This window comes from Oncorhynchus tshawytscha, linkage group LG05 (genome assembly GCF_018296145.1).
Source record: "Oncorhynchus tshawytscha isolate Ot180627B linkage group LG05, Otsh_v2.0, whole genome shotgun sequence".
NCBI classification, from domain to species: domain Eukaryota; kingdom Metazoa; phylum Chordata; class Actinopteri; order Salmoniformes; family Salmonidae; genus Oncorhynchus; species Oncorhynchus tshawytscha.
In genome coordinates this window covers 60377028-60403513 of record NC_056433.1, presented here as the reverse complement: position 1 = coordinate 60403513, position 26486 = coordinate 60377028, and the positions used below count along the sequence as shown (strand labels likewise).

Below are 26486 nucleotides of genomic sequence, written 5' to 3'. Positions count from 1 at the left end.
GTAAGTGTACACTTTTTTTGTAACGGTTCCGATAGTCTTTTCTGTTTTATTTAACCAGATAATATAATAATAATAATAATAAAGTTGCTCTTGTCACTAGGCTACAACATGTTCTATAGGGTAGTCACTTTCTAGGTTGCTACGTCTTTTGGGCAGAAAAACAAATAATGGCCATATAGACTAAACGAAAAAATATAGGCTACATACAAAAATATTGCCATTTCGGCAGAAAATATAAATAAACAGCAGCTGCATGTCTAATCGCCTAGGCAGCCGATAGTGTACGCTTGATCTGCAATATCGTCTAGGTTGGATGTGGCCAGCAAGTAATACACACTCGTGTCCCTCGTGGACCGGCTCGTACATAAAACATCCTCAATTCAGCCTGCAAAGGCATAATTTCCCTCCTAGCTTTAATGGATGGCCGTCGGAAAAAAACTGGACACATATGTGTAGGCTACTCTCAAGACATAACACAATTTTCCACCACCATTTTCGGAATTTCTGGGTGTTGCACACAGCATACCGCGTTCAGCCAAGGGTACACATTTGTTCCGAAGGCCCGCGATTAAAGCCAGTTAAGGAGAACAATTATGCATTTGCAGCCTGATTGGGCGAGCCGGTCCATGGGTAAGGCAAAATTGATACAGTGATGGAGGCAACAAATATGCTGGGGAGACTAGTCCAGCACACAAATCCTAGACGATAGTGCAGATCTAGCGCCAACTGACTAGAACCATTAAAAAATAAATAATATTACTCCAGTGCTAGCCTCCCTACACTGGCTTCCTGTTAAGGCAAGGGTGTACATACCAACAGTACGACGCAGGCCTCCCAATTGTCCCTAGAATTTCTAAGCAAACAGCTGGAGGCAGGGCTTTCTCCTATAGAGCTCAATTCTTATGGAATGGTCTGCCTACCCATGTGAGAGACGCAGACTCGATCTCAACCTTTAAGTCTTTACTGAAGACTCATCTCGTCAGTGGGTCATATGATTGAGTGTTCTCTGGCCCAGGAGTGTGAAGGTGAACGGAAAGGCTCTGGAGCAAAGAACTGCCCTTGCTGTCTCTGCCTGGCCAGTTCCCCTTTCCCCACTGGAATTCTCTGCCTCTAACCCTATTACAGGGGCTGAGTCACTGGCTTACTGGTGCTCATCCATGCCGTCCCTAGGAGGGGTGCATCACTTGAGTGGGTTGAGTCACTGACGTGATCTTCCTGTCTGGGTTTGACGCCCTCCCTTGGGTTGTGCCGTGGAGGAGATCTTTGTGGGCTATACTCGGCCTTGTCTCAGGATGGTAAGTTGGTGGTTGAAGATATCCCTCTAGTTGTGTGGGGGCTGTGCTTTGGCAAAGTGGGTGGGGTTATGTCCTGCCTGTTTGGCCCTGTCCATCATCATCCATCATCGGATGGGGCCACAGTGTCTCCTGACCCAGACCTGCGGTTTTCAACTCTCTAGAGACAGCAGGAGCGGTAGAGATACTCTTAATGATCGGCTATAAAAAGACAACTGACATTTACTCCTGAGGTGCTGACTTGCTGCAACCTCGACAACTACTGTGATTATTATTATTTGACCATGCTGGTCATTTATGAACATTTGAACATCTTGGCCATGTTCTGTTATAATCTCCACCCGGCACAGCCAGAAGAGGACTGGCCACCCCTCATAGCCTGGTTCCTCTCTAGGTTTCTTCCTAGGTTTTGGCCTTTATAGGGAGTTTTTCCTAGCCACTGTGCTTCTACACCTGCATTGCTTGCTGTTTGGGGTTTTATGCTGGGTTTCTGTACAGCACTTTGAGATATCAGCTGATGTAAGAAGGGCTATATAAATACATTTGATTTGATTTGAACAATCGGCTGCCTAGGCTACAAGTCTAACAAACGCCAACGATTTTCGGCTTGGGATAGGCCTTCATCAGGGATTTTTGTGACACATATAGTATATCGAACTGTTCCTGACACCAGACACCACGCTTTTTTACTCTACTGTGTGTACCTGTCTACCACTAGAAACATGCATTTAGATTCAGTGGTTGTAAAGATGGGGAGAGGTCTGTCCGTAATTAAGAGATGCTCTGCTCTTTTGACACAACACTCCACAAAGCAAGTCCTGCAAGCTCTAGTTTTATCTTATGGTGATTATTTTCCAGTCATATGGTCAAATACTGCAAAGAAAGACTTAGATAAGCTGCAGCTGGCCCAGAACGGAGTGTCACTTCTTGCTCTTCATTGTAATCAGGGGGCTAATATTAATACTATGCATGCCCGTTTCTCTTGGCTAAGAGTTGAGGAAGGACTGACTGCATCACTTCTTGTTTTTATAAGAAACATTAATGTGTTAGAAATTCCAACTGGTTTACATAGTTAACTTACACACAGTTACCATACATGCCACCATGGGTCTTTTCACTCTCCACAGGTCCAGAACAATTTCAAGGAAACGTCAGTATTATACAGAGCCATGAGTGAATGGAACCCCCTTCTATCTTATACAGTGCAAGTGAATAGCAAACCTGGTTTAAAAAAAACAACAAATCAAGCAATATCTCATGGCACAATGCCTCTTCCCCCATGTGACCTACTTGTTGTGTGTATGTACTGACATGTAAACTCAGCAAAAAAAGAAACGTCCCTTTTTCAGGACCTTGTCTTTCAACGATAATTCGTAAAAATCCAAATACCTTCACAGATCTTCATTGTAAAGGGTTTAAACACTGTTTCCCATGCTTGTTCAATGAACCATAAACAATTATTGAACATGCACCTGTGGAACAGTCGTTAAGACACTAACAGCTTACAGACGGTAGGCAATTAAGGTCACAGTTATGAAAACGTAGGACACTAAAGATGCCTTGCTACTGACTCTGAAAGACACCAAAATAAAGATGCCCAGGGTCCCTGCAATGTGAGGACTGGGAGACGCTTAAGATGGCGCTACAGAGAGACAAGACGGATAGCTGATCGTCCTTGCAGTGGCAGACCACGTGCAACAAGACCTGCACAGGATCGGTACATCCGAACATCACACCTGCGGGACAGGTACAGGATGGCAACAACAACTGCTCGAGTTACACCAGGAACACACAATCCCTCCATCAGTGCTCAGACTGTCCACATTAGGCTGAGAGAGGCTGGACTGATGAGTCGCGGTTTTGTCTCCCAGGGGTGATGGTAGGATTCACGTTTATCGTCTAAGGAATGAGCGTTACACCGAGGCCTGTACTCTGGAGCGGGATCGATTTGGAGGTGGAGGGTCCGTCATGGTCTGGGGCGGTGTATTATAGCATCATCAGACTGAGCTTGTGCGTTACAGGGAAGACATCCTCCTCCCTCATGTGGTACCCTCATCCTGACATGACCCTCCAGTATGACAATGCCACCAGCCATACTGCTCGTTCTGTGTGTGATTTCCTGCAAGACTGGAATGTCAGTGTTCTGACATGGCCAGTGAAGAGCCCGGATCTCAATCCCATTGAGCACGTCTGGGACCTGTTGGATCGGAGGATGAGGGCTAGGGCCATTCCCCCCAGAAATGTCCGGGAACTTGCAGGTGCCTTGGTGGAAGAGTGGGGAAATATCTCACCAAAAGAACTGGCAAATCTGGTGCTGTCTATGAGGAGGAGATGCACTGCAGTATTTAATGCAGCTGGTGGCCACACCAGATTCTGACTGTTACTTTTGATTTTGATCCCCCCCTTTGTTCAGGGACACATTATTCCATTTCTGTTAGTCACATGTCTGTGGAACTTGTTCAGTTTATGTCTCATTTGTTTAATCTTGTTATGTTCATACAAATATTTCACATGTTAAGTTTGCTGAAAATAAAAGCAGTTGACAGTGAGAGGACGTTTCTTTTTTTTCTGAGTTTATGTGTAACTGAAAGACAAACACATGTTAATGCTTTTAAATGTACTGTATGTATATTGTAGTCTTTTGTCTGTAATGTCTTTTTCGTTCTGTGTCAGACCCCAGTTAAACTAGCTGTCGCCATAGGCGCCGGATAATGGGGATCCTAATAAATACAATTATTTCTGTCTGGATCTTAGGTCAACGCATCCGTCCACATCGACAGGACCGAGATGGACAAGGTGAAAAGCTTCAAGATCCTCGGCATATACACCAATGACAATCTGAAATGGTCCATCCACACAGTGTGGTGAAGAAGGCGCAACGGCGCCTCTTCAACCTCAGGAGGCTGAAGAAATTCAGCTTTGGCCCCTAACACACGCACAAACGTTTACTAATGCACCATTGAGAGCATCCTGTCGGGCTGTATCACCACCTGGAATGGCAACCGCAGGGCTCTCCAGAGGATGGTGCGGGTTGCCCAACGCATCACCGGGGGCACACTGCCTGCCTTCCAGGACACCAACAGCACCCGATGTCACAGGAAGGCCAAAAAGATCATCAAGGACATCTGTTCACCCTGCTATCATCCAGAAGGCGAGGTCAGTACAGGTGCATCAAAGCTGGGACTGAGAGACTGAAAATCAGCTTCAGACAAGGCCATCAGACTGTTAAATAGCCATCACTAGCCGGCCTCCACCCAGTACCCTGCCCTTAACTTAGTCACTGTCACTAGCCGGCTACCACCTGGTCACTCAACCCTGCACCTTAGAGGCTGCTGCTCTATGTACATAGACATGGAATCACTGGTCACTTTAATAACGGAACACGGGTCACTTTAATAATGTGTACATACTGTTTTACTAATTTCAAATGTATATACTGTATTCTAGTCAATGCCACGATGATATTGCTCATCCTAATATTTATATATTTCTTATTCCATTATTTTACTTTTAGATTTGTGTGTATTTTTGTGAATTGTTAGACACTACTGCACTGTTGGAGCTATAAACACAATCATGTCGATACACCCACAATAACATCTGCTAAATATGTGTATGCGACCAATAAAATGTGATTTGATTTGTCAGACTCCGAACCTTTGTTCCTAGTCTTAGTTCTACCCGAGTCTTTTAGAGGGGTGTACCAGAGACGGACCATTTGTGCAAACAAGTCCAACTAGTACGGATAAACGATTCTTAGCAATAAAGGATAAAATAAATAGAAACCCGATACATTAACGTTATATATGCGTAGGCTGTAGAAACTACTGAGAGCGATATTATAAAATTGTCATTGATTTCTTCAGCCGTCTTTATTTTCGACAATGGCATCACTCTCTCCATCGTCTTCACCTGATTCTGCCACAGGCTCAGGTACCGACCCAGCTCGGCCTGATACAGGAGAGCCTCTCCGCGGAGGATCAGACTCCGACTCAGATCTAGGATTAGGGAAATTCTACTGCGGTGTAGATGACCCGGGTCATCGACTGGAAGGGGAGGAATTGGAACACGAATTTGAGGCAGCGGCAGACCGTCTCCGAGATCTAGTTCAGACGGCCAGTAGGGAACAATTGTTGTACCTGTATGCTAGGTATAAACAGGTGACTATCAGATAGCAGCACATCCCAAACAGTGGTTCCATTTGTTATTTAGATAGATGCTAGCTAGATAGCTATCAGGTGACATGGTATGCATATTCAGGCTACATTCATGTCTGTAATTTTCTAGCTATTTGTGCCACCAAATCATGCTCTTACGTACACGATATCATTGTTACACTGTTTTACACTGTTTTGTTGACTTGTGGTTGACACCTATTGCCATTGAATGGTTAGTGAGAATTCTCCCGAGTGCTGTCAAACAGATTATTCGGCTATGCTGCTATTCAATCCCTTCCGAAACATCACCGCTTTCATATGTTCACAGGTAAAGGTTGGAAAGTGCAATACAGCAAAGCCTGGGTTTTTCGATTTTGAAGGTCAAAGAAAATGGTATGTTTGTCATTGGTTAATCATGGTGCTGGTGTGATGTGTTTATTCAATTCCTGGCAGGAATTTGTATGGGCGAATCTAGCACTTGATCATGAGTATCAGTTCAATTACATTACACATAAGTCTGGGAATGTGATGAAAGAAATAAAAGCTGAAAAAACATTCTCTCTGCTATTATTTGTGTATATACAGTTGGAGTCGGAAGGAAGTTCACCGTAGCCAAATATATTTAAACTCAGTTAAACAATTCCTGACATTTAATCCTAGTAAAAAATGCCCTGTTTTAGGTCAGTTAGGATCACCACTTTATTTTAAGAATGTGAAATGTCAGAATAATAGTAGAGAATAATTTATTTAAGCTTTTATTTATTTCATCACATTCCCAGGGGGTCAATGCATATATATAGCCAGGGTCACACTCCAACACTCAGACAATTTATAAACAAAGTGTTTGTGTTTAGTGAGTCCGCCAGATCAGAGGCAGATGACCAGGGATGATCGCTTGATAAGTGTGCGAATTTGACAATTTTCCTGTCCTGCTAAGCATTCAAAAGTAGCGAGTACTTTTGGGTGTCAGGGAAAATGTATGGAGTAAAAAGTACATAATTTTCTTTAGGAATGTAGTGAGGTAAAAATTGTCCAAAATATAAATATTGAAGTGAAGTACAGATACCCCAAAAAACTATTTTTACTTAATTACTTTACACCACTGGACTTTACACCACAACTGGTTATATAGTGTTAAGTAAGTGTGTTTGCATTTGTTAAATTATTTTGATGTGATAGGAAAGTAAAGGGATTTATGTTTCTAGAACGGTACCGCAAATGAGAATCGATTCGCGTCTAGATGAAGTATTTAGGGAGTGTTAGCTTTCAGAGCCTTTTTGCCCTTAAAACTGAACATGTAAAGTCCTTGAACTAAGGAGTAATGTTAGGCTCCTTTTGTCCAATATTGGGCTCGGGTTGAATCTAGCTCTCAAAAATCCTTCTTCATGGGGTTTTCAACAGTTAGCTTCGCCCATGGTTGGCTGTGTGTAAACTACAATTTGTAGTGTTTTAATTAGAAATGTCGATAATCATCCCTTGTGAAATGGTTTTTGAGACATATGCCCCCTCATCTTTCATATCAGCGAGAAATAATCTTTCAAATAAAAAAGATACTTACTGTAGCAGTTTGGTACAAATCCATAAACTGTGTGTGAGGAGGAACTGGGTAGGAACTACACTTCATCCCCAGTTACGCTTACACACAATGTTCTGAGCATGCTAGATAACTAATTAGCACAGATGTCTACCATCTGTCTCGCGTAAACAAGCGCTGTAACATGGTGATGTTGCTGTGTGGGAACACTAATCCTGTAACGGTGTATATTCATTTAATAAGCTCTTCGTTTAAATTTTTTTTAAATTCTCGCTGATATGAAAGATACTTTCATTATGTTTCCAAAACCGTACCCAAAGCGATGAGTTTTAACGTTCAGAACGAGCGTCGGGGATCTTAACAGAACTCGCCGATTCACATTTAGATGGAATATTTGGAGTATTTCTCGCTCATATGAAAGACACATTCCTTAACCGTACCGGTTTCTACATTCAATTTTTTTGTTACAAATTGAAACTAATTTACTGCATGGTCTTGTTCTCTTTAATGCTTTTGGGAGGAACAGAAGCAATCTGCTGAGTGTTGTGGTTATGTTTTGCTACAGGACAGCATGGAAGCAGCTTGAGGACATGAGTGCAGAAGAGGCCATGCAGGAGTACGTTTCGTGTGTAACTTCACAAGACCCAGACAGCAGTCAGAAGGTAAAACGCCCTCACAAATCTAATAATAAATGACACTTCATCTGGTACATTTACATAATACAATTTCCAACTGCAGAAAACACAGATATGAGAACTGAAACAAATGTCTTCCTCACATTTTAACCATTTTTATTTGTAGGTTAAGTGTGCAAATAATAGTATGTGCCCCTTCTGATAAGAATCCTGTCTCTATTGCTTCAGTAGGCTTGACTAGACTAAATAAAGATAATGAACATTGACAGCTTCATCTGCACCTTAGAATGCAGTATGGCACATTGACCAGCAGGGGGCACTGACCGACTACAATTTGGCAGAAAGACCAAGCATTTGTCAAATAAAATAAAATAGTATTTGTTACATGCTTTGTAAACAACAGGTGTTGACTAACAGTGAAATGCTTACTGCATTTCACTGTTAGTCTACCTGTTGTTTACGGGAAAAAAAACTGTTAGTCTACCTGTCCAGCACTTTTCATTCAGGCCAAAGAGTACCATTTTTGTCTCATCAAACCACAGAATCTTTTGCCTTATGATCTCAGTCTTTCACGTGCCTTTTTGCAAACTCCAGGTGTGCTGTCATGTGCCTTTTTTCTCAGGTGTGGCTTCCGTTTGGCAACTCTACCATTCAGCCCAGACTGGTGAAGTGCTGTAGAGACTGTTGTCCTTCTGGCAGGTTCTCCCATCTGTAGTTCTGTCAGTGGTCATTGGGTTCTTGGTCACCTCCCTGACCAAGGTCCTTTTTGCCCGGTTGCTCAGTTTGGTCAGACAGACGGAGCCTGAGTAGTTCCATGTTTTTTCAATTTCCCAGTGTTGGAGACCACTGTGCACACTAGAAATAGTTTAATATCCTTCCCCAGATATATGACTCATCACAATTCTCTCAGATCTACGAACAGTTACATGGACTTCATGTTATAGTTTCTGCTCTGAGCTGGGCACCAGGACTGTTGTATGAAGCTGATGTGGGTTTTGTTCATGCAGGGTGGTGTGGTGGATGCTGTAACACAAAAAAATGCAGAATAAGTCATAAGTATGAATACTTTCTAAAGGCACTGTATATCAATATTTGCACATAAAGGCTTTTCCAAAGCCATTTCTCGCGTAATACAGTTTGCTGACACAAAAAGACACAAAAAGATCCCACCATGTCGAACGAACAAATTGTCATTATTTATAAAATTGTAACAAAACATCCTGTTTCCATTAAAGCTGTCATGATTTTTTTTAGACTTTACTGCATTAAAAATGTGGATGGTAACGTGGTTAAAGACTATGGGAATGGGAAGGAGGGGCTGCAAAAAGGTTGAATGAAACAACATGTTTGTGTTTCAATAGACCAGTCCCTCCTTTTGAAGTATTTCATTTCCAGCATGGGTAGGGTCGGGTTTGATACAACAGATGCAGAATATTTTTTATATCGTTTGTTCTGACCTCTATTTATCAAGGCTGAGGAAAGTACCAACATGAGAGAAACACAAATGCACTTTTCTTCCCCAATCAAAATTCAGCACAAAGCAGATATGTCCCCTTCTCTGTCCTCAAAGGAGAGATTTAGAGTGATGTTTAGTGGTACGACATAAAAGCCTGTCACCTGTCCTGTTGTAGCTAGTGCCTTCCACCCGCCTCTCTCCTCCTCTGTCCGTCCTGCTACAATGTGAGTGTCAGCAGGCATCAGTGGCCTGCAAGCCAGCCTGACACATCCCTTTCTGTGGCGCTGCCATCGAGACCAGTACGTGCTGACAAGACCCCCAGCGTGGCACAATGCCAGGGGAAGACAAATGCACAAATGCCCCTCTGAAAAGGATGTGATTGTATTAGTGTTAACAAAGTGCAGGGACTCTATTCTTACCAGGGTCCAGACAAACAGATTTAGGAGAGGCTGGATGGGGATGAAGGCAGCAGAAACAATAGTCCGTTTTGGACCTCCTAGTTTTTTGTGTTATTGTTGGATGCACTAGCTTTTACATTATAAAAGGAAGTGCATCAACTAATATTCTGAATTAGAAGTGAATACCACTCCTAAAAGGTCATGATCCCCTCAGAAATGACATGTGATTTGTTAGTTGTCTTGTGTGAGTCACTGTGGAAAAGAATATAGAACATAGGCTATACTAGAGCTGTTGTATCAGTGCAGGCTATGATGGTTTACCATTACAGCATGTATTATCAGGTCAGATGTTTTTCAGAAAATAGGGAAAGGTAAAATAGCTCAAATTATTTTGAGCAGTTAAAATATACTACAGTACTCAAAGCTGCCCTTTTAGATAGAACTATTACCCATGTTTTGGAGTCATGTCTAAACAATATGTGAGCGCATCGTGACTACGTGAACCTATTTCTGTCTGTGAATAGGGAAATTCATTCTCCCAGTGGCTCTTTTGTTTTCCATTGTATGGCACAGTGTGCTTGTTTTAGGTGGGGAGAAGAGTGCACTGTTATACTGGATAACTAGGTAGGGGAATACTGAGCTGTCCTTAGAGCACAATAGTGTAGCATGCACCACTACAGACTCACTGTTATTACAAAAGGTGAAGGGGGTATTATGTCAAATGTGTTATTCATAGTGTAAGATATTGGTGCAGTTGTCTGACCCCTTTCAATGAATGTCTGGATAATTTTTAGTTTCTTGTTCCAGGAGAGAAGAGAGCGTAGGACAGGATTTGGACGCCCAGCAGTCAGTTCCCTCTACCAAGAAGAAATGATCAGGTACGTCACACAGACAAACACACAGACAGCCATACAGACAGCCATACAGACAGCCAGACAGACAGACAGCCAGACACACAGACAGCCAGACACACAGACAGACACACAGACAGCCATACAGACACACAGACAGACAGATAGCCATACAGACAGACACACACACATACAGACATACAGACAGACACACAGACAGACATACAGACAGATAGCCATACAGACAGACACACAGACAGCCATACAGACAGACACACAGACAGCCATACAGACAGACACACAGACAGCCACACAGACAGACAGACACACAGACAGCCACACAGACAGACACACAGACAGACACACAGACAGACACACAGATAGCCATACAGACAGACAGACAGACAGACAGACAGACAGACAGACAGACAGACAGACAGACAGACAGACAGACAGACAGACAGACAGTATCAGAGACAAACTTCTGCTCTGAGTGTCAGAAGTTCCTCTGCTGACTGTAAACTGTTGTGGGGACATGAGACAGTCCTGATTTATGTCAATTATATTCACTCCCCTTACGGAAACCCTCAGAATCTTGTTCACCTCTAAACACCACCTTGTTTCTGGAAAAATTGTCGTTTTAGACATTTAAATGAGGGCTGAATCCAGCAAGTTTTCCCCTAAATGATCCTCATTAGTATGCATGTGTTGAAGAGAGGTGGCCTGAGAAGCGCTTGCCTTTAATGAGTTTTTTGTTAGTGTGGTGAAATGAGAGAGTGGTGAGTATAGCACGCTGCCGTGTGGGCTCCCCTGGCGACGCCCCTCCAGATGATAGCCAATGGGGATGTTCCATGGGGACAGGAAGTCATTAACCTTCCCCCTCAGTGAGGTTTTTCTCGGGTGTATCCCGCTCCAAACTGTTACACTCACTGGTTCGCTGAATATCCCATTTTCCCCTCTCAGTACAGGGAGACCCTCGCCATGTGAACTACTTTGCCTTCTCAGGCAGCTGCTTTTCACTGAGTTAATTGCATCCTCTTTACTCATTTTCTGCTCCGAGTCGGGTAGCTATGTGTGGAATGTATATTGACAAAAGTAGGATTGATTGGCGATATCCCGAAGATAAGGAAGTCTGCTGCTTGTGATGGAATAGATTTTTGTGAGCTACACTTGTAATCCTCACAGATTGTGGAAAGGCTCTGATCAACATCAGACTTGTTGTTAGCTGATTGGCATTCTAGACCACTTGGCTGGAGAGTCCCAGCGAGTGTGAGTTCTCTCATTGCCACCCAAAGTGCTTTGTTGTAGCCTGTGTGTTTTGTGTGTGTGTTGCCCATGGTGTGTGTGTGTGTGTGTGTGTGTGTGTGTGTGACCTCCCTATAAGAATGTGTGTGATTAATGGTAGAGCTGTTGAAGTAATCTGTAGTGGTCTGGCTGTGTTGGGAGATGAGTGTTCTCCTGCTGAAGGGCTGGCATGCATGCAGGTTGATTGATGAGGGGGAAATCTGTCAGTATGCCGGGCTGGGCTGTGGAGTAGGATTGTGTTGTATGAGGCTGGTGTGTGTCAGTGAGCTGGGCACCAGGACTGTTGTATGAAGCTGATGTGGGTTTTGCTCATGCAGGGTGGTGTGGTGGATGACTGTATGGTGTTTAGGGGTCGTGACACCAAATCCACGTTTACAGTAATTGATTAGCGACACAGTAGTTAGAACATCCCCATGATATCACAGTGGCGGTTGCACACAGGGCCGTACAGTTCCGCATGCTTCGGTTCGGCTCTCATAGTCCCATAAAAGGCCGTCGCTTGAAAAAATAGAAAAAGCGGCAATAGTAGTAGGCCATTCATACACACATCAGGGATGATAACTGGCCCTACCCCCTCCCCCCACCCCACTCTCTCCCCCAGCTGGTAGTCAGTTGTGGTTAACCAGGCACTGGGGATGACAGAGTAGCCTGTGACCTTCCCAGCATGCCGTGCGGTGGGTGGTGCTGATTATGTCGTTTATCAGGGCACCATTAATCGTGTGTGTGCTTTCGGCCGGAGGGGTGGCCAGCAGCCATGAGGCCAAACCCTCGCCGGCCAGCGCCGGCCTGACTGATAAGCTCTGCCATTGATTAGTTGCCGTGGGAGACTGATGGTGCCCACGTGGCAGGGACACTGGGTCAGCGCTGCGATCACTGGAGAAGGGGAGGGGCTGAATGTGTCGTCGCATGTAACCTTATTCACCTGGAATGAGCTGTTTTATAAATCAACGTGTGATACAAAACACGAAGCAGAAACACTGCTGCCCGGTGTCCTAATCATTTCTCAGTTCCCCTCCAGTTAGGTAGTTCCCCTCATAACCCATAGTGTTCATCCCTGCCAGCCTGTCCTCCACTGGGACTGGGACTGGGACTGGGACTGGACCTGGGACTGGGCCTGGGACTGAGTTGCTTTCTGTCAGACAATGGAAACTCAATGCAATTAATTAGGATCCCTGCATGGATAAGAGGGAAGACATAAATATCTAAATGAGATTTAGCCCCTTCCCTGTATGCCCCCACTCTACCCTTACCCCACCTGGCATGGCTTCATACCAGGAGGTGATTAGGTGGGATATAATATTGAGCTAGTGTGGCGTACCTACCGTACAGCAGCTCCCCCAGGGATAACCCACCAGGGATGAGCAGGAGGAAATGTTATGTTTACCCCACCCAACCTGTCATAGCGTGTTTGTGTGGGGAGGGGAGGGGGGTGTTTACCTCACCCACACCTGGCCCCTCAAACAGCCAAACACAGGGCTTTTTCCAGCCAAACAAAATGCACAGCTGACGACAGTGTGTTCCACTCCTCTCCTATGGGGCCAAGAAACAGAAAGTTGCCCATTCACCTGACAATACTCAATATATTGGCATATGTATTCATATCCAGATTTGTTAATGACAAGATTTCAATAAGATTATTCAATTACTTAATGCATTTGATTCAGATCTAGATTTTTGATTAGCTGTGTGTATGTATGGTGGTGGTGTTATTGATTATTTTGGCTGAGAAGTAGAATTCCCTGAAGAACAGGTGTCTCTTCCCAGTTCCTTCACTTCAATGCATTGGTACTTTGATGCTTTTTCTTACTCTCCCCTCACAGGGAAGAAGACAGGAACATATTTGACTACTGCAGAGAAAACAACATAGAACACATTACCACGGCTATCAGTTCCAAGAAAGTGGATGTCAACGCAAAAGATGAAGAGGTAAGTGACATCCTGTCCTCTTTTTAAACAAAACATGTTATTCATCCTAAAACCTGCTCATTTGCAGTATGGTACAATATTCCCCCGTAGCTCCATTGTCTTTGGCCTCAAATGGACTTTTAGTCCACGTGAACTCCTCACAGCAATATCTCAGATCTATGGGAGAAGCCCAGCTCTTTGACCCCAAATCTATTCATCTGCTCTTTATTAATTTATCACAGAGGGCAAATGCCTTAGTCCCTCTTTCATCACAGCAATTCTTCAAATGAGGAACCAGTTGGTGCATCAGCAGCCATGGCAGATGGTGTTCTTTGTGGGGCCACTCCAGCATTATTTACCAGTGGACTGCAGGTCCTCAATACAACCAGCAGAGGGCACTAGTGAAGTTCCATCCACCCCCCTGAGGTGATTCATCTCAGATAGGCAACCAGCTGAGAGAGGAGAACTGGGACGATAAACCAAATATTGTCGACACCGACCATACCGACAACTTATCGGAGGCATTTTGCTGATATTGTTCATTATGATAAGTAGCCTACACTAGAGAAATGTGAAGTTTTTTAAATTAAATAATTTTGCTAATATGTGTGATTGCTAACGGGGCAATTGATGGCTACAACCATCAAACTAGTTGTAGTAGTTTAAAGGGTATAGTTATTGCATCAATTCAGGCTATTTTTAGAGAGAGAGAGGTCTGATTGAATAGATTAACATATCCTACCGTCTTCTCTCTTTGTTTAGGTACAAGTTGGTGATAAATCTCGCTAGGTAGAAGTATAAACACAGCCTGGCTTTGTACATTTAACCTATGTTCAAGAGTCAACGGTAACAGCCATAGACTGTTCTTTTAAATACAGATTCATATTTTGCTATTTATATCATTCAAGTTTTGCTCTACCAAGAACCTTGTGTTCTCTACTTGTGCTAATTGGAATATGCCATAATTGAATGTCCCACTAGTATCCTCCAAAGTCATATCTAGAGACTGTATAAATGACTCTTGTTTCCACTGTTAACCGAAGTCTTCCAGTATTAGTGACTTAGTAGACTGTTCTGTTATATGTTTTCAGCCGTGGGGGATATTGGCACTTTAATTCAGGGTGATCTGAGCCCGGGAGATGGCCTCTGACCCCTGGGGTGTCTGGTCCTTTTGACCCCTGGTGTGGCTGGTCCTCTGACTCCCCTCCAGAGGCCAAAGGCATTAGCTGTAATGTACAGTGCAGGCGTGGGGCGAATGGGGAAATAATCCTAATGATGGGGAGAATAGATCAGGGTGCCCCGCCGTGTCCTTATGGCTCACTGAGGCCATCTCATTACTGTTGGGATGGTGGCATGGGGGCCATGCCGCAGGTATACATCATACACACCAGCCAAAAGCATGGGATCAATCACAAATGCTGTGAGCAAGGCCCACACAGAAGCAGGTCAAATGTTGCTTTATGGCTGTGTAGGTATTCACTACACAGGAACAGACTGGTATTGTACAGCACTAGCTACACACTGGGCTGAGACACTGTACCATATGTCTAGTACACTTCCCAGAGCTGAACACAGGACTGATTCTAGACACTGACTACAGTGACTAATATACAGTCTAGCCAGTCTTTACTAATAGAATCTCCCTCATGAATTTGTCTCCTTCACTCTCTGAATAATCATGAGATATGTTGTGTTTTTGCCTATTACTACTGTGTAGTTGTATAGTGTACAAGCGACTGTCCCAGTAGACTCTATGGGTGAAGCGTCCCCACATCCATACAGGTCTCCACATGCCACTGAGAGAGAGACCACACCGCCACCTCTAACCACCAATCCCATGTACCCCAACAATGGAGGGCTGGATTTCATGTTGTAATACCGCCCAAGGAACTCCTCTTTCCCCTTTCTCTCTTTCTCTCAGGGACCAAATCCCCCCATTCAATTAGAGCCAATTGAGCTGACATGTCCCCTCCCACTAAGACTGAGGAGCAGGCAGCGACTGAGGAGAGTGCCCTTTTAGGCCCATGTAGACATGTCTGTTGTGTGTTACCGTGGGTGCGAGTCAAAGCACCTGTCACGGCTCCTGGAAGTGGCTAATCCCCTACTACACAGGGAGCCTGGCTTAGCACTTTAGAACAGAGAGGTTCAGGCCATCCCTAACCTTCTATTATAAAACGTGCCAGCAGTGCTGATTCCTGGTGGATGATTTCCAGTAGGGTTTTCTTATTTTGTTGTTATCGCAGACAAATAAGAGTGCTATGTTCCTCCTTACGATAAATGGTTATTTCAAATATTTTTGGGGTCCATGAAAATGCTCTTTTATCCAACCAGACATCTTATTGGTGTACTTTTTGAGTGCACTGGGCAGTCCTTTTTCTGAGAACCAATCCAGTAGAGAGGTTAAAGTGAAAGTTCACTCTTTTCCAAAACATAGTTCTCTTGAGAGTATATACAGAAAGTTCCGGAGTGGAATTAATATATGAGGAGAAACACTAACAAATAACAATCAGAGGGGCACACCAAAAACAGAGAAAAAGCACAGCGGTATTTAGGCTCCCGCCTCTCTCATAAATATCAATTTCAACATACAGCCGTGGTGATCAATATAATTTAAGCAATAGAATAGGACTTAGAGAGTTTGCTTTATCTAATTGCCTAAACTGAAAAATGAGCTCCCTGTGGCGGTTGTATTAGAATGAGGGGTTTGGAGCTAAGGAGAGGAGGGGAGAGAGGGTGTGGGGGCTGATCAAGGGGATGCTCTCGTTTTGTCCACAGCATCCCATCAATCAACTCTAAGGACTCTGTCGGCCATCCGCAATTTGTCCCTGAGCCCCGGGACCAGCTCCCTCCACATCCCCAACCCCCCTACACACACTCATATATATATACAGTGGGGAGAACAAGTATTTGACACACTGCCGATTTTGCAGGTTTTCCTACTTACAAAGCATGTAGAGGTCTGTAATTTTTTTATCATAGGTACACTTCAACTGTGAGAGACAGAATCTAAAACAAAAATCCAGAAAATCACATAGTATGATTTTTAAGTAATTAATTTGCATTTTATTGCATGACATAAGTATTTGATCTCCTACCAACCAGTAAGCATTCCGGCTCTCACAGACCTGTTAGTTTTTTTTTAAGAATCCCACCTGTTCTCCACTCATTACCTGTATTAACTGCACCTGTTTGAACTCGTTACCTTTATAAAAGACACCTGTCCACACACTCATTCAAACAGACTCCAACCTCTCCACAATGGCCAAGACCAGGGAGCTGTGTAAGGACATCAGGGATAAAATTGTAGACCTGCACAAGGCTGGGATGGGCTACAGGACAATAGGCAAGCAGCTTGGTGAGAAGGCAACAACTGTTGGTGCAATTATTAGAAAATAGAAGAAGTTCAAGATGACGGTCAATCACCCTCGGTCTGGGGCTCCATGCAAGATCTCACCTCGTGGGGCATCAATGATCACGAGGAAGGTGAGGGATCAGCCCAGAACTACACGGCAGGACCTGGTCAATGACCTGAAGAAAGCTGGGACCACAGTCTCAAAGAAAACCATTAGTAACACACTACACCATCATGGATTAAAATCCTGCAGCGCACACAAGGTCCCCCTGCTCAAGCCAGCGCATATCCAGGCCCATCTGAAGTTTGCCAATGACCATCTGGCTGATCCAGAGGAGGAATGGGAGAAGGTCATGTGGTGTGATGAGACAAAAATAGAGCTTTTTGGTCTAAACTCCATTCGTTGTGTTTGGAGGAAGAAGAAGGATGAGTACAACCCCAAGAACACCATCCCAACCGTGAAGCATGGGGGTGGAAACAGCATTCTTTGGGGATGCTTTTCTGCAAAGGGGTCAGGACGACTGCACCGTATTGAGGGGAGGATGGATGGGGCCAGATATCGCAAGATCTTGGCCAACAACCTCCTTCCCTCAGTAAGAGCATTGAAGATGGGTCGTGGCTGGGTCTTCCCGCAATGCCATGACCCGAAACACACACCCAGGGCAACTAAGGAGTGGCTCCGTAAGAAGCATCTCAAGGTCCTGGAGTGGCCTAGCCAGTCTCCAGACATGAACCCAATAGAAAATCTTTGGAGGGAGCTGAAAGTCTGTATTGCCCAGCGACAGCCCCGAAACCTGAAGGATCTGGAGAAGGTCTGTATGGAGGAGTGGGCCAAAATGCCTGCTGCAGTGTGTGCAAACCTGGTCAAGAACTACAGGAAACGTATGATCTCTGTAATTGCAAACAAAGGTTTCTGTACCAAATATTAAGTTCTGCTTTTCTGATGTATCAAATACTTATGTCATGCAATAAAATGCAAATTAATTACTTAAAAATCATACAATGTGATTTTCTGGATTTTTGTTTTAGATTCCGTCTCACAGTTGATATGTACCTATGATAAAAATTACAGAACTCTACATGCTTTGTAAGTAGGAAAACCTGCTAAATCGGCAGTGTGTCAAATACTTGTTCTCTCCACTGTATATATGCTGGCATATATATACACACGCACACACAACACACACACACTCATACCCCTCCTGCTGGTGAGGAGGCAGAGCAGAGCTCATTCTGTCACCACCTCGTTTTCTAGTTGGGATCTGAAGGCTCTGAGTTATAAATTGTAGTGCATCATTATTATTTTTTTAAGTTGAGAAATCTATTGTGTAGTTAACTTTGTGGAGCCGTGCATAACAGAAGGGAATAGATGGTTCTATTAGAGGTGAGGAGGGATTGGGCCTCCATCCATCTCACTGAATGCTCCAGCAGGTCCCCACGCTGCATTTACATATCTCTGTGTGGTCAGACGCCCCACACACACTGTCACTATCCATGCCAGCTGTAGTCCATTCACTAGGCAACCTTACTAAGTACTGTACCTACCGGTAGTGCTTTAGTTCTTTCCCCTCTTGAGAAAATGTATCGTAGATCAAGAGTTAGGATTTACAATAGATAGTGTTAAGGTGTGTAAACAAGTACTGACATTTACTTTGAGGGTTTTACCTAAGACAACTTTTATGATATTTGATTCAGTATCTTGACTCCTCAACTCATTAGCTACTCCAATGATGGCTAACAATATCCGTTGCACTTTGAAGTACCTGCTCATGTATTGTATAATGTGTTAGTGCAGGAATAAAGAGGCACACCTCTTATATGTGTTTCAGGGCCGGAATTTGCTGCACTGGGCCTGTGACAGAGGACACAAAGACCTGGTGTCTGTGTTACTGCAAAACAGTGCTGGCATTAACAGTCAGGTGAGTCTCTCACACACATACACAGACATCTGGGGATAGGGATCAAGGGGCACTTGATGCAGAAGTTCATGGGGTTAGATATTTTAGGAGATTTAAAGATTTCTGTGAGATTCACAATTGTGTTAAGAGGGGCATGACACCGACACAGTGCACTCTGTCAACACCCCACCACACACCTTCAGATTACACAGTACACCCAGTCAACAGTTGAGCACACACCTCCCAAAGACACACCTCCAGTTTATTTTACTACACACCAGGAAGTCAAACCTCTGTATCCATGGAGGCCTAGTTTCTGTGGCTGGCCCAGGGGACTAAAGGCCCGGTGACACACTCCCTAGAACCCTCTGAGCAGGTCTACTGTAATTCACTTTGTGATATCGACAAATCCCATGGGGTTTATCCAACACAGTAAGCAGGTAGACGTTGTTTAGTGACCTGGCTGTGGAGAGAGAAACCCTGAACGCCATTCAGGTTTAGAGGCAGGCAGCTTTGTCTTAAGCCGGCTGAACGATGCATTAATACTGTGATGCATACAGTTGTGGGACCAGGGGCTTTACTGCCCCACGGTAAGACAAATCAATTGGAAGTAATCAGGCAAATTGTTTGCATTATACAACCCATATAATCAGAACATTTGCAAATGACTTTCTCTTTTTGGCCTTGAACCTTTTTTTGTGTGGATGAAAACCAGAGCGCCGGCTTATAGAGAATTATCTTGGTCTTCCTGGCAGTGGCTATGGTCATGGTTTACAATAAAACATTACTACTTAAATGGAGGCATGTTAAAGGCTGCATTGTAATTACAGAGAAGTGGAGTCTCTCTAAAGCCCATTGTAACATGTACTGTATTTAGCCTTCATTTATGAATAATAACAGTAGTTACAATAGCAGTACACTGATATAAAAAAAAAGTGGTTAAATATGGTCAAATCTAATACCTGTACATCTCTGGCCTCTCGGATGAATTTCAGACACATGCTCTGGGAGTATGTGTGCAATATGCATAGCTATACACATGCATACTATTTCCTAGTGTAGGTACCAGTAAGTGTAATTGAATTGCAGACAGTCCTTATTAAGACCCATTGTGAGGGTTCACTCTGCAGTCCCTCTCAGGCCATTAGGACCCCTACGGTCATGTCTAGATGGGATACAGCTTTTGTCAAATTGATATCAAAAGTTCATTTTATTTTTTGCATTTTAGCTAACCTTAAACCTTTTCCTATCCTTAACCTAATTCTCCTAACATGCTGCCCAAGTTCTCCTAAACCTGCCACGAAAGTCAATTTTGACAAAAGCTGTGTCCTTTCTAGACAAAACCCATCTTACTTCTGTGCTCAGAAGTACCCAGTCAGCTGCCTGAGGGTAGATAATAAGGCAACTGTATTTTTGCACCATAATTATTGAGATCAGGTTTACGAGATGACGTGGGGGTGGCCGAAAGGAAATACGACTAAATCATACAACAGTCTGCCAAATTATTATACAATGTAAACCCCACATAACTTAGAGTTGATGGGATATAAAGCCTGCTACTTCTTATTACATTCTATTAGATTGCTGTTTTCAGTCACTTTCTGGCCATGCTGAACTAGACTAGATGCCTTGGATGCTACATGCCTTTTCGCTGTTGAACTGGCAAACATACATGTGGTAATAGTATCGTAGTAGGTATGTACAGTAGTAGGTTTGACATATACAGTGGGGTCTAAAATTATTGACGCCCTTGATAAAGATGAGCAACAATGACTGTATCAAATAGATAGTACAAATACGGAGCTTTATTGTATGCTCCATATAATTATATTTTATTCTAACACAATTGCTCAGAGAAATTGATTTGGTTTAACAAGTAAGATCATACCCCCCAAGACATGCTAACCTCCGCTGTTATTGGTAATGGTGAGAGGTTAGCATGTCGTGGGGGTATGATCTTTGACATTCTTACTTTCTCACTCATCATTATTCATGATTCAATCAGGATTATCTGTAATCATGGTAGCATCCACATCAATGTACTCGTGTTTAGAAACATATTTTATTCTTATTTATAATGAGTCACTCAAATTACACTACATTTATTTACCATTAATTACCATTGGGCAGAAAATAATCTGAATCTGAATCTGATGTAGTCATTGCGTGCACCTGGAATTGAATCCCTAAGCGACCACTTATGTGTGTGTGTTGATATAAAGTCAAGGGGTCTGAGTACTGTCCGAGGGGAGGGGGGTGGGGTGTGTGTGTCCCTTTTTCAGGACCCTGTTTTTCAAAGATAATTTGTAAAATCCAAATAACTTCACAGATCTTTATTGTGAAGGGTCTTAACACTGTTTCCAATGCTTGTTCAATGAACCATTAACAATTAATGAACATGCACTTGTGGAACGGTCGTTAAGACAGTATCACTATCAGACGGTAGGCAATTAAGGTCACAGTTGTGAAATCTTAGGACACTAAAGAGGCCTTTCTACTGACTCTGAAAAACACCAAAAGAAAGATGCCCAGGGTCCCTGCTCATCTGCATGAACGTGCCTTAGGAATGAGGACTGCAGATGTGGCCAGGGCAATAAATTGCAATGTCCGTACTGTGAGACGCCGAAGACAGCGCTACAGGATGGACAGCTGATTGTCCTCTCAGTGGCAGACCACGTGTAACAATACCTGCACAGGATCGGTACATCTGAACATCACACCTGCGGGACAGGTACAGGATGGCAACAACAACTGCCCGAGTTACACCAGGAATACACAATCCCTCCATCAGTGCTCAGACTGTCCGCAATAGACTAAGAGAGGCTGGACTGAGGGCTTGTTGTAAGGCAGGTCCTCACCAGACATCACCGGCAATAACGTCGCCTATGGGCACAAGCCCACCCTCGCTGGACCAGACAGGACTGGTCTTCACTGACGAGTCACGGTTTTGTCTCACCAGGGGTGATGGTCAGATTCGCGTTTATTGTTGAAGGAATGAGCGTTATACCGAGGATGGTACTCTGTAGTGGGATCGATTTGGAGGTGGAGGGTCCATCATGGTCTGGGGCGGTGTGTCACATCTTCATCGGACTGAGCTTGTTGTCATTGCCTGCAATCTCAATGCTGTGTGTTACAGGGAAGACATCCTCCTCCCTCGTGGTACCCTTCCTGCAGGCTCATCCTGACATGACCCTCCAGCATGACAATGCCACCAGCCATACTGCTCGTTCTGTGTGTGATTTCCTTCAAGACAGGAATGTTAGTGTTCTGCCATGGCCAGTGAACAGCCCGGATCTCAATCCCATCGACCACGTCTGGGAACTGTTGGATCGGAGGTTGAGGGCTAGGGCCATTCCCCACAGAAATGTCTGGGATCTTGCAGGTGCCTTGGAGGAAGAGTGGGGTAACATCTCACAGCAAGAACTGGCAAATCTGGTGCAGTCCATGAGGAGGACATGCACTGCAGTACTTAATGCAGCTGGTGGGCACACCAGGTACTGACTGATTTTGACCCCCAACTTTGTTGAGGGATAGATTATTCCATTTCTGTTCATCACATGTCTGTGGAACTTGTTCAGTTTATGTCTGTTGTTGAATCTTGTTATGTTCATACAAATATTTCACATATTAAATTTGCTGAAAATAAGCACGGTTGACAGTGAGAGGACGTTTCTTTTTTTGCTGAGTTAGCATTGCCTTTAAATTGTTTAACTTGGGTCAAACATTTTGGGTAGCCTTCCACAAGCTTCCCACAATAAGTTGGGTGAATTTTGTCCCATTCCTCCTGACAGAGCTGGTGTAACTGAGTCAAGTTTGTAGGCCTCCTTGCTCGCACACGCTTTATCAGTTCTGCCTACAAATGTTCTATAGGATTGAGGTCAGGGCTTTGTGATGGCCACTCCAATACCTTGACTTGGTTGTCCTTAAGACATTTTGCCACAACTTTGGAAGTATGCTTGGGGTCATTGTCCATTTGGAAGACCAAATTGCGACCAAGCTTTAACTTAGCTGAGAGTGTGCAAAGCTGTCATCAAGGCAAAGGGAGGCTACTTTGAGGAATCTCAAATATAAAATATATTTTGATTTGTTTTAACACTTTTTTGGTCTCTACATGAGCACCCCCTTTGCTATGAAGCCCCTAAATAAGATCTGGTGCAACCAATTACCTTCAGAAGTCAAATAATTAGTTAAATAAAGTCCACCTGTGTGCAATCTAAGTGTCACATGATCTGTCACATGATCTCAGTATATATACACCTGTTCTGAAAGGTGAATATATGGTGAATACATATGCACTCACCACTTTTCCGTTTTATTTATTTTTGACATTTTTGATAAGACCAAGTCCATATTATGGCAAGAGCAGCTCAAATAAGCAAAGAGAAACGACAGTCCATCATTACTTTAAGACATGAAGGTCAGTCAATACGGAACATTTCAAGAACTTTGAATGTTCCTTGAAGTGCAGTCGCAAAAACCATCAAGCATTATGATGAAACTGGCTCTCATGAGGACCACCACAGGAAAGGAAGATCCAGAGTTACCTCTGCTGCAGAGGATAAGTTCATTAGAGTTACCAGCCTCAGAAATTGCAGCCCAAATAAATGCTTCACAGAGTTCAAGTTACAGACACATCTCAACATCAACAGTTCAGAGGAGACTGCGTGTGATATCAGGCCTTCATGGTTGAATTGCTGCAAAGAAACCACTACTAAGGACACCAATATGAAGAGACTTGCTTGGGCCAAGAAACACAAGCAATGGATATTAGACCGTGGAAATCTGTCCTTTGGCCTGATGTGTCCAAATTTGAGATTTTTGCTTCCAACTGGCGTGTCTTTGTGAAACTTAGGGTAGGTGAACGTGGAGGAGGTGTAATGGTGTGGGGGTGCTTTGCTGGTGACACTGTCTGTGATTTATTTACAATTCAAGGCACACTTAACCAGCATGGCTACCACAGAATTCTGCAGCGATACGCCATCCCATCTGGTTTGCACTTAGAGGGACTATCATTTGTTTTTCAACAGGACAATGAACCAACACACCTACAGGCTGTGTAAGGGCCTCCACAATCACCCGACCTCAACCCAATTGAGATGGTTTGGGATTAGTTTGATGGCAGAGTGAAGGAAAAGCAGCCAACAAGTGTCCAGCATATGTGGAAACTCCTTCAAGACTTTTGGAAAAGCATTCCAGGTGAAGCTGATTGAGAGAATGCCAAGAGTGTGCAAAGCTGTCATCAAGGCAAAGGGAGGCTACTTTGAGGAATCTCAAATATAAAATATATTTTGATTTGTTTAACACTTTTTTGGTCTCTACATGAATCCATGTGTTATTTTATATTTTTGATGTCTTCACTCTTCTATAATGTAGAAAATAGTTTTTTTTTAAACTTGAATGAGTAGGTGTGTAGTGGTTGTGTGTGTGTGTATATATATATATATATATATATATATATATATATATGTGCAGTGAATTATAATATGTATAATGACATATATCATTGGCAGACTCAAAGATTTTAAATTGTAAATGGTCCTGTGAATGTGAAAGGTCTCCACTGTTTTACGTTCTCACATTCCTTTTGTCTGGGTATGATAGGCAGTAAAGGATCTTTGGTGTTGGGTTTTTGGGGTTTTGGATATCCCAGTAATCTGAACTGACCTCTGCCAACTGCCGTTAAATAAAGATAAAAGTGATTTATGTTTCATTTGTTGATTAAATAACAAACCAAAAAAAATGCGTTCAGTGAAAATCGTTGAAAATTAATCAACTGATTGTTTCAGTGGATGTCCAAACCTGGTAACCTGCATTATGGGCTGTTTGATTCTAATCTGGGATCAGAAGGGACTACAATAGGTAGCTCTGTCCATGAATACCCAGATCAACTGTATACCACCTGTCACCAGCAGAATGCCTCACACTGGCCCTTAACCACCACTGCTTCTCTACTGCACATTAACAAATGAACCCCAGAAACTGGGCCGGGTGGCAGAAGTAGGGTACCGTGTTTGTGATGTCAGAAGCATAACTCAGTTATTTTATGTGGGCTGACATTTAGTGTACTGCATTGTAATAAAGGCACATCAAAATATCCTCAAAATTCCATTATTTGTGAGGAGAGATAAACATGATCATTCAGTTTACAGGAATTTAAAAGTTGAAAAAAGTCCTTAAGAGTCTTGATGCATCCGGGCGTCAATCTAAGTAACATAATAAAAAAATCCCCATCAAAATCCGTCAGTTTAAACTAAAGATATCTCAATCTGCCTATGTCGGCCTTCCTTACAGTATCTGCGGTGGAAGGTCGCAGAGCTATAGAGGTGTTTGTCAGACCATGAAAACGACTGTAGCGTCTGAACGGACGCTTACAAACGAATACCACTCTATGGAAATGGGAGACTCGCGAACACACAATGTTATCCTTTTTGTTATTTCATAGTCTTCACTCTTATTCTAAAAATAAGAACAACCCTTGAATGACTAGGTGTGTCCAACCTTTTGACTGGTACTGTATATGTTTTTTATTTTTGTGATGGAAAAACGCTTTCAGTTTGATCTTAAAGGACTTAAACCAGATATAAAGTATGTAGAAAAGATAATGGACCTACAGTGCATTCGGAAAGTTTCCGGACCCCTTGACTTTTTCCACATTTTGTTACATAATGATGAAGTAAAAACTGTTTTTTAGACATGCTTGCAAATGTATTACATTTTTTTGTTGTTGAAATATCTCATTTACATAACTATTCAGGCCCTTTGCTTTGAGAGTTTGAAATTGAGAACAGGTGCATCTTGTTTCCATTGATCATCCTTGAGATGTTTCTACAACTTGGAGTCCACCTGTGGTAAATTCAATTGATTGGACGTGATTTGGAAAGGCACACACCTGTCTATATGAGGCCCCACAGCTGACTGTGCATGTCAGAGCAAAAACCAAGCCATGAGGTCGAAGGAATTGTCTGCAGAGATCAGAGACAGGATTCTGTCGAAGTGCAGATCTGGGAAAGGGTACCAAAACATTTCTGCAGCATTGAAGGTCCCCAAGAACACAGTGGCCTCCATCATTCTTAAATGGAAGAAATTTTGAACCACTCAGACTCAGGGAGGTGACCAAGAACCCGATGGTTACTATGACAGATCTCCAGAGTTCCTCTGTGGAGATGGGAGAGCCTTCCAGAAGGACAACCATCTCTGCAATACTCCACCAATCAGGCCTTTATGATTGAATGGCCAGACGGAAGCCACTCTTCAGTAAAAGGTACATGACAAACCGCTTGGAGTTTGCCAAAGGGCACCTAAAGGACTTTCAGACCATGAGAAACAGAATCAAGGGAAAGATGAACGGAGCAAATTACAGAGACATCCTTGTTGAAAACCTGTTCCAGAGTGCTCAGGACCTCAGACTGGGGTGAAGGTTCACCTTCCAACAGGACAACGACCCTAAACACATGGCCAAGACAACGCAGGAGTGGCTTCGGGACAAGTCTCAATGTCCTTGAGTAGCCCAACCAGAGCCCGGACTTGAACCTAATCGAACATCTCTAGAGAGACCTGAAAATAGCTTTGCAGCGACGCTCCCAATCCAACCTGACAGAGCTTGAGAGGATATGCAGAGAGGAATTTGAGAAACTCCCCAAATACAGGTGTGTCAAGCTTGTAGCGTCATACCCAAGAAGTCTGTAGTCACTGCCAAAGGTGCT

The 26486-nt window shown here is 43.4% G+C and overlaps 2 protein-coding genes across 4 annotated transcripts in view; one reads left to right on the top strand and one right to left on the bottom strand.

Moving 5' to 3' along the window:
- Nucleotides 1-7103, bottom strand: part of LOC112251026 (xenotropic and polytropic retrovirus receptor 1 homolog) — an 85095-nt gene extending 77992 nt beyond the window's left edge. Inside the window, exon 1 of the mRNA XM_024421652.2 lies at nucleotides 7008-7103. Within this exon, the coding sequence (XP_024277420.1) occupies nucleotides 7008-7073 (66 nt within the window). The 5' untranslated portion in view covers nucleotides 7074-7103. The remainder of the gene's footprint in view (nucleotides 1-7007) is intronic.
- The window catches only part of LOC112251027 (acyl-CoA-binding domain-containing protein 6), a 52962-nt gene continuing 31469 nt past the window's right edge, over nucleotides 4994-26486 (top strand). For all 3 annotated transcript variants that reach the window (XM_024421653.1, XM_042322185.1, XM_042322186.1), the window contains exons 1-6: nucleotides 4994-5452; nucleotides 5778-5842; nucleotides 7549-7645; nucleotides 10280-10350; nucleotides 13449-13554; nucleotides 18715-18804. In XM_024421653.1, the coding sequence (XP_024277421.1) occupies nucleotides 5177-5452; nucleotides 5778-5842; nucleotides 7549-7645; nucleotides 10280-10350; nucleotides 13449-13554; nucleotides 18715-18804 (705 nt within the window). In that variant the 5' untranslated portion in view covers nucleotides 4994-5176. The remainder of the gene's footprint in view (nucleotides 5453-5777; nucleotides 5843-7548; nucleotides 7646-10279; nucleotides 10351-13448; nucleotides 13555-18714; nucleotides 18805-26486) is intronic.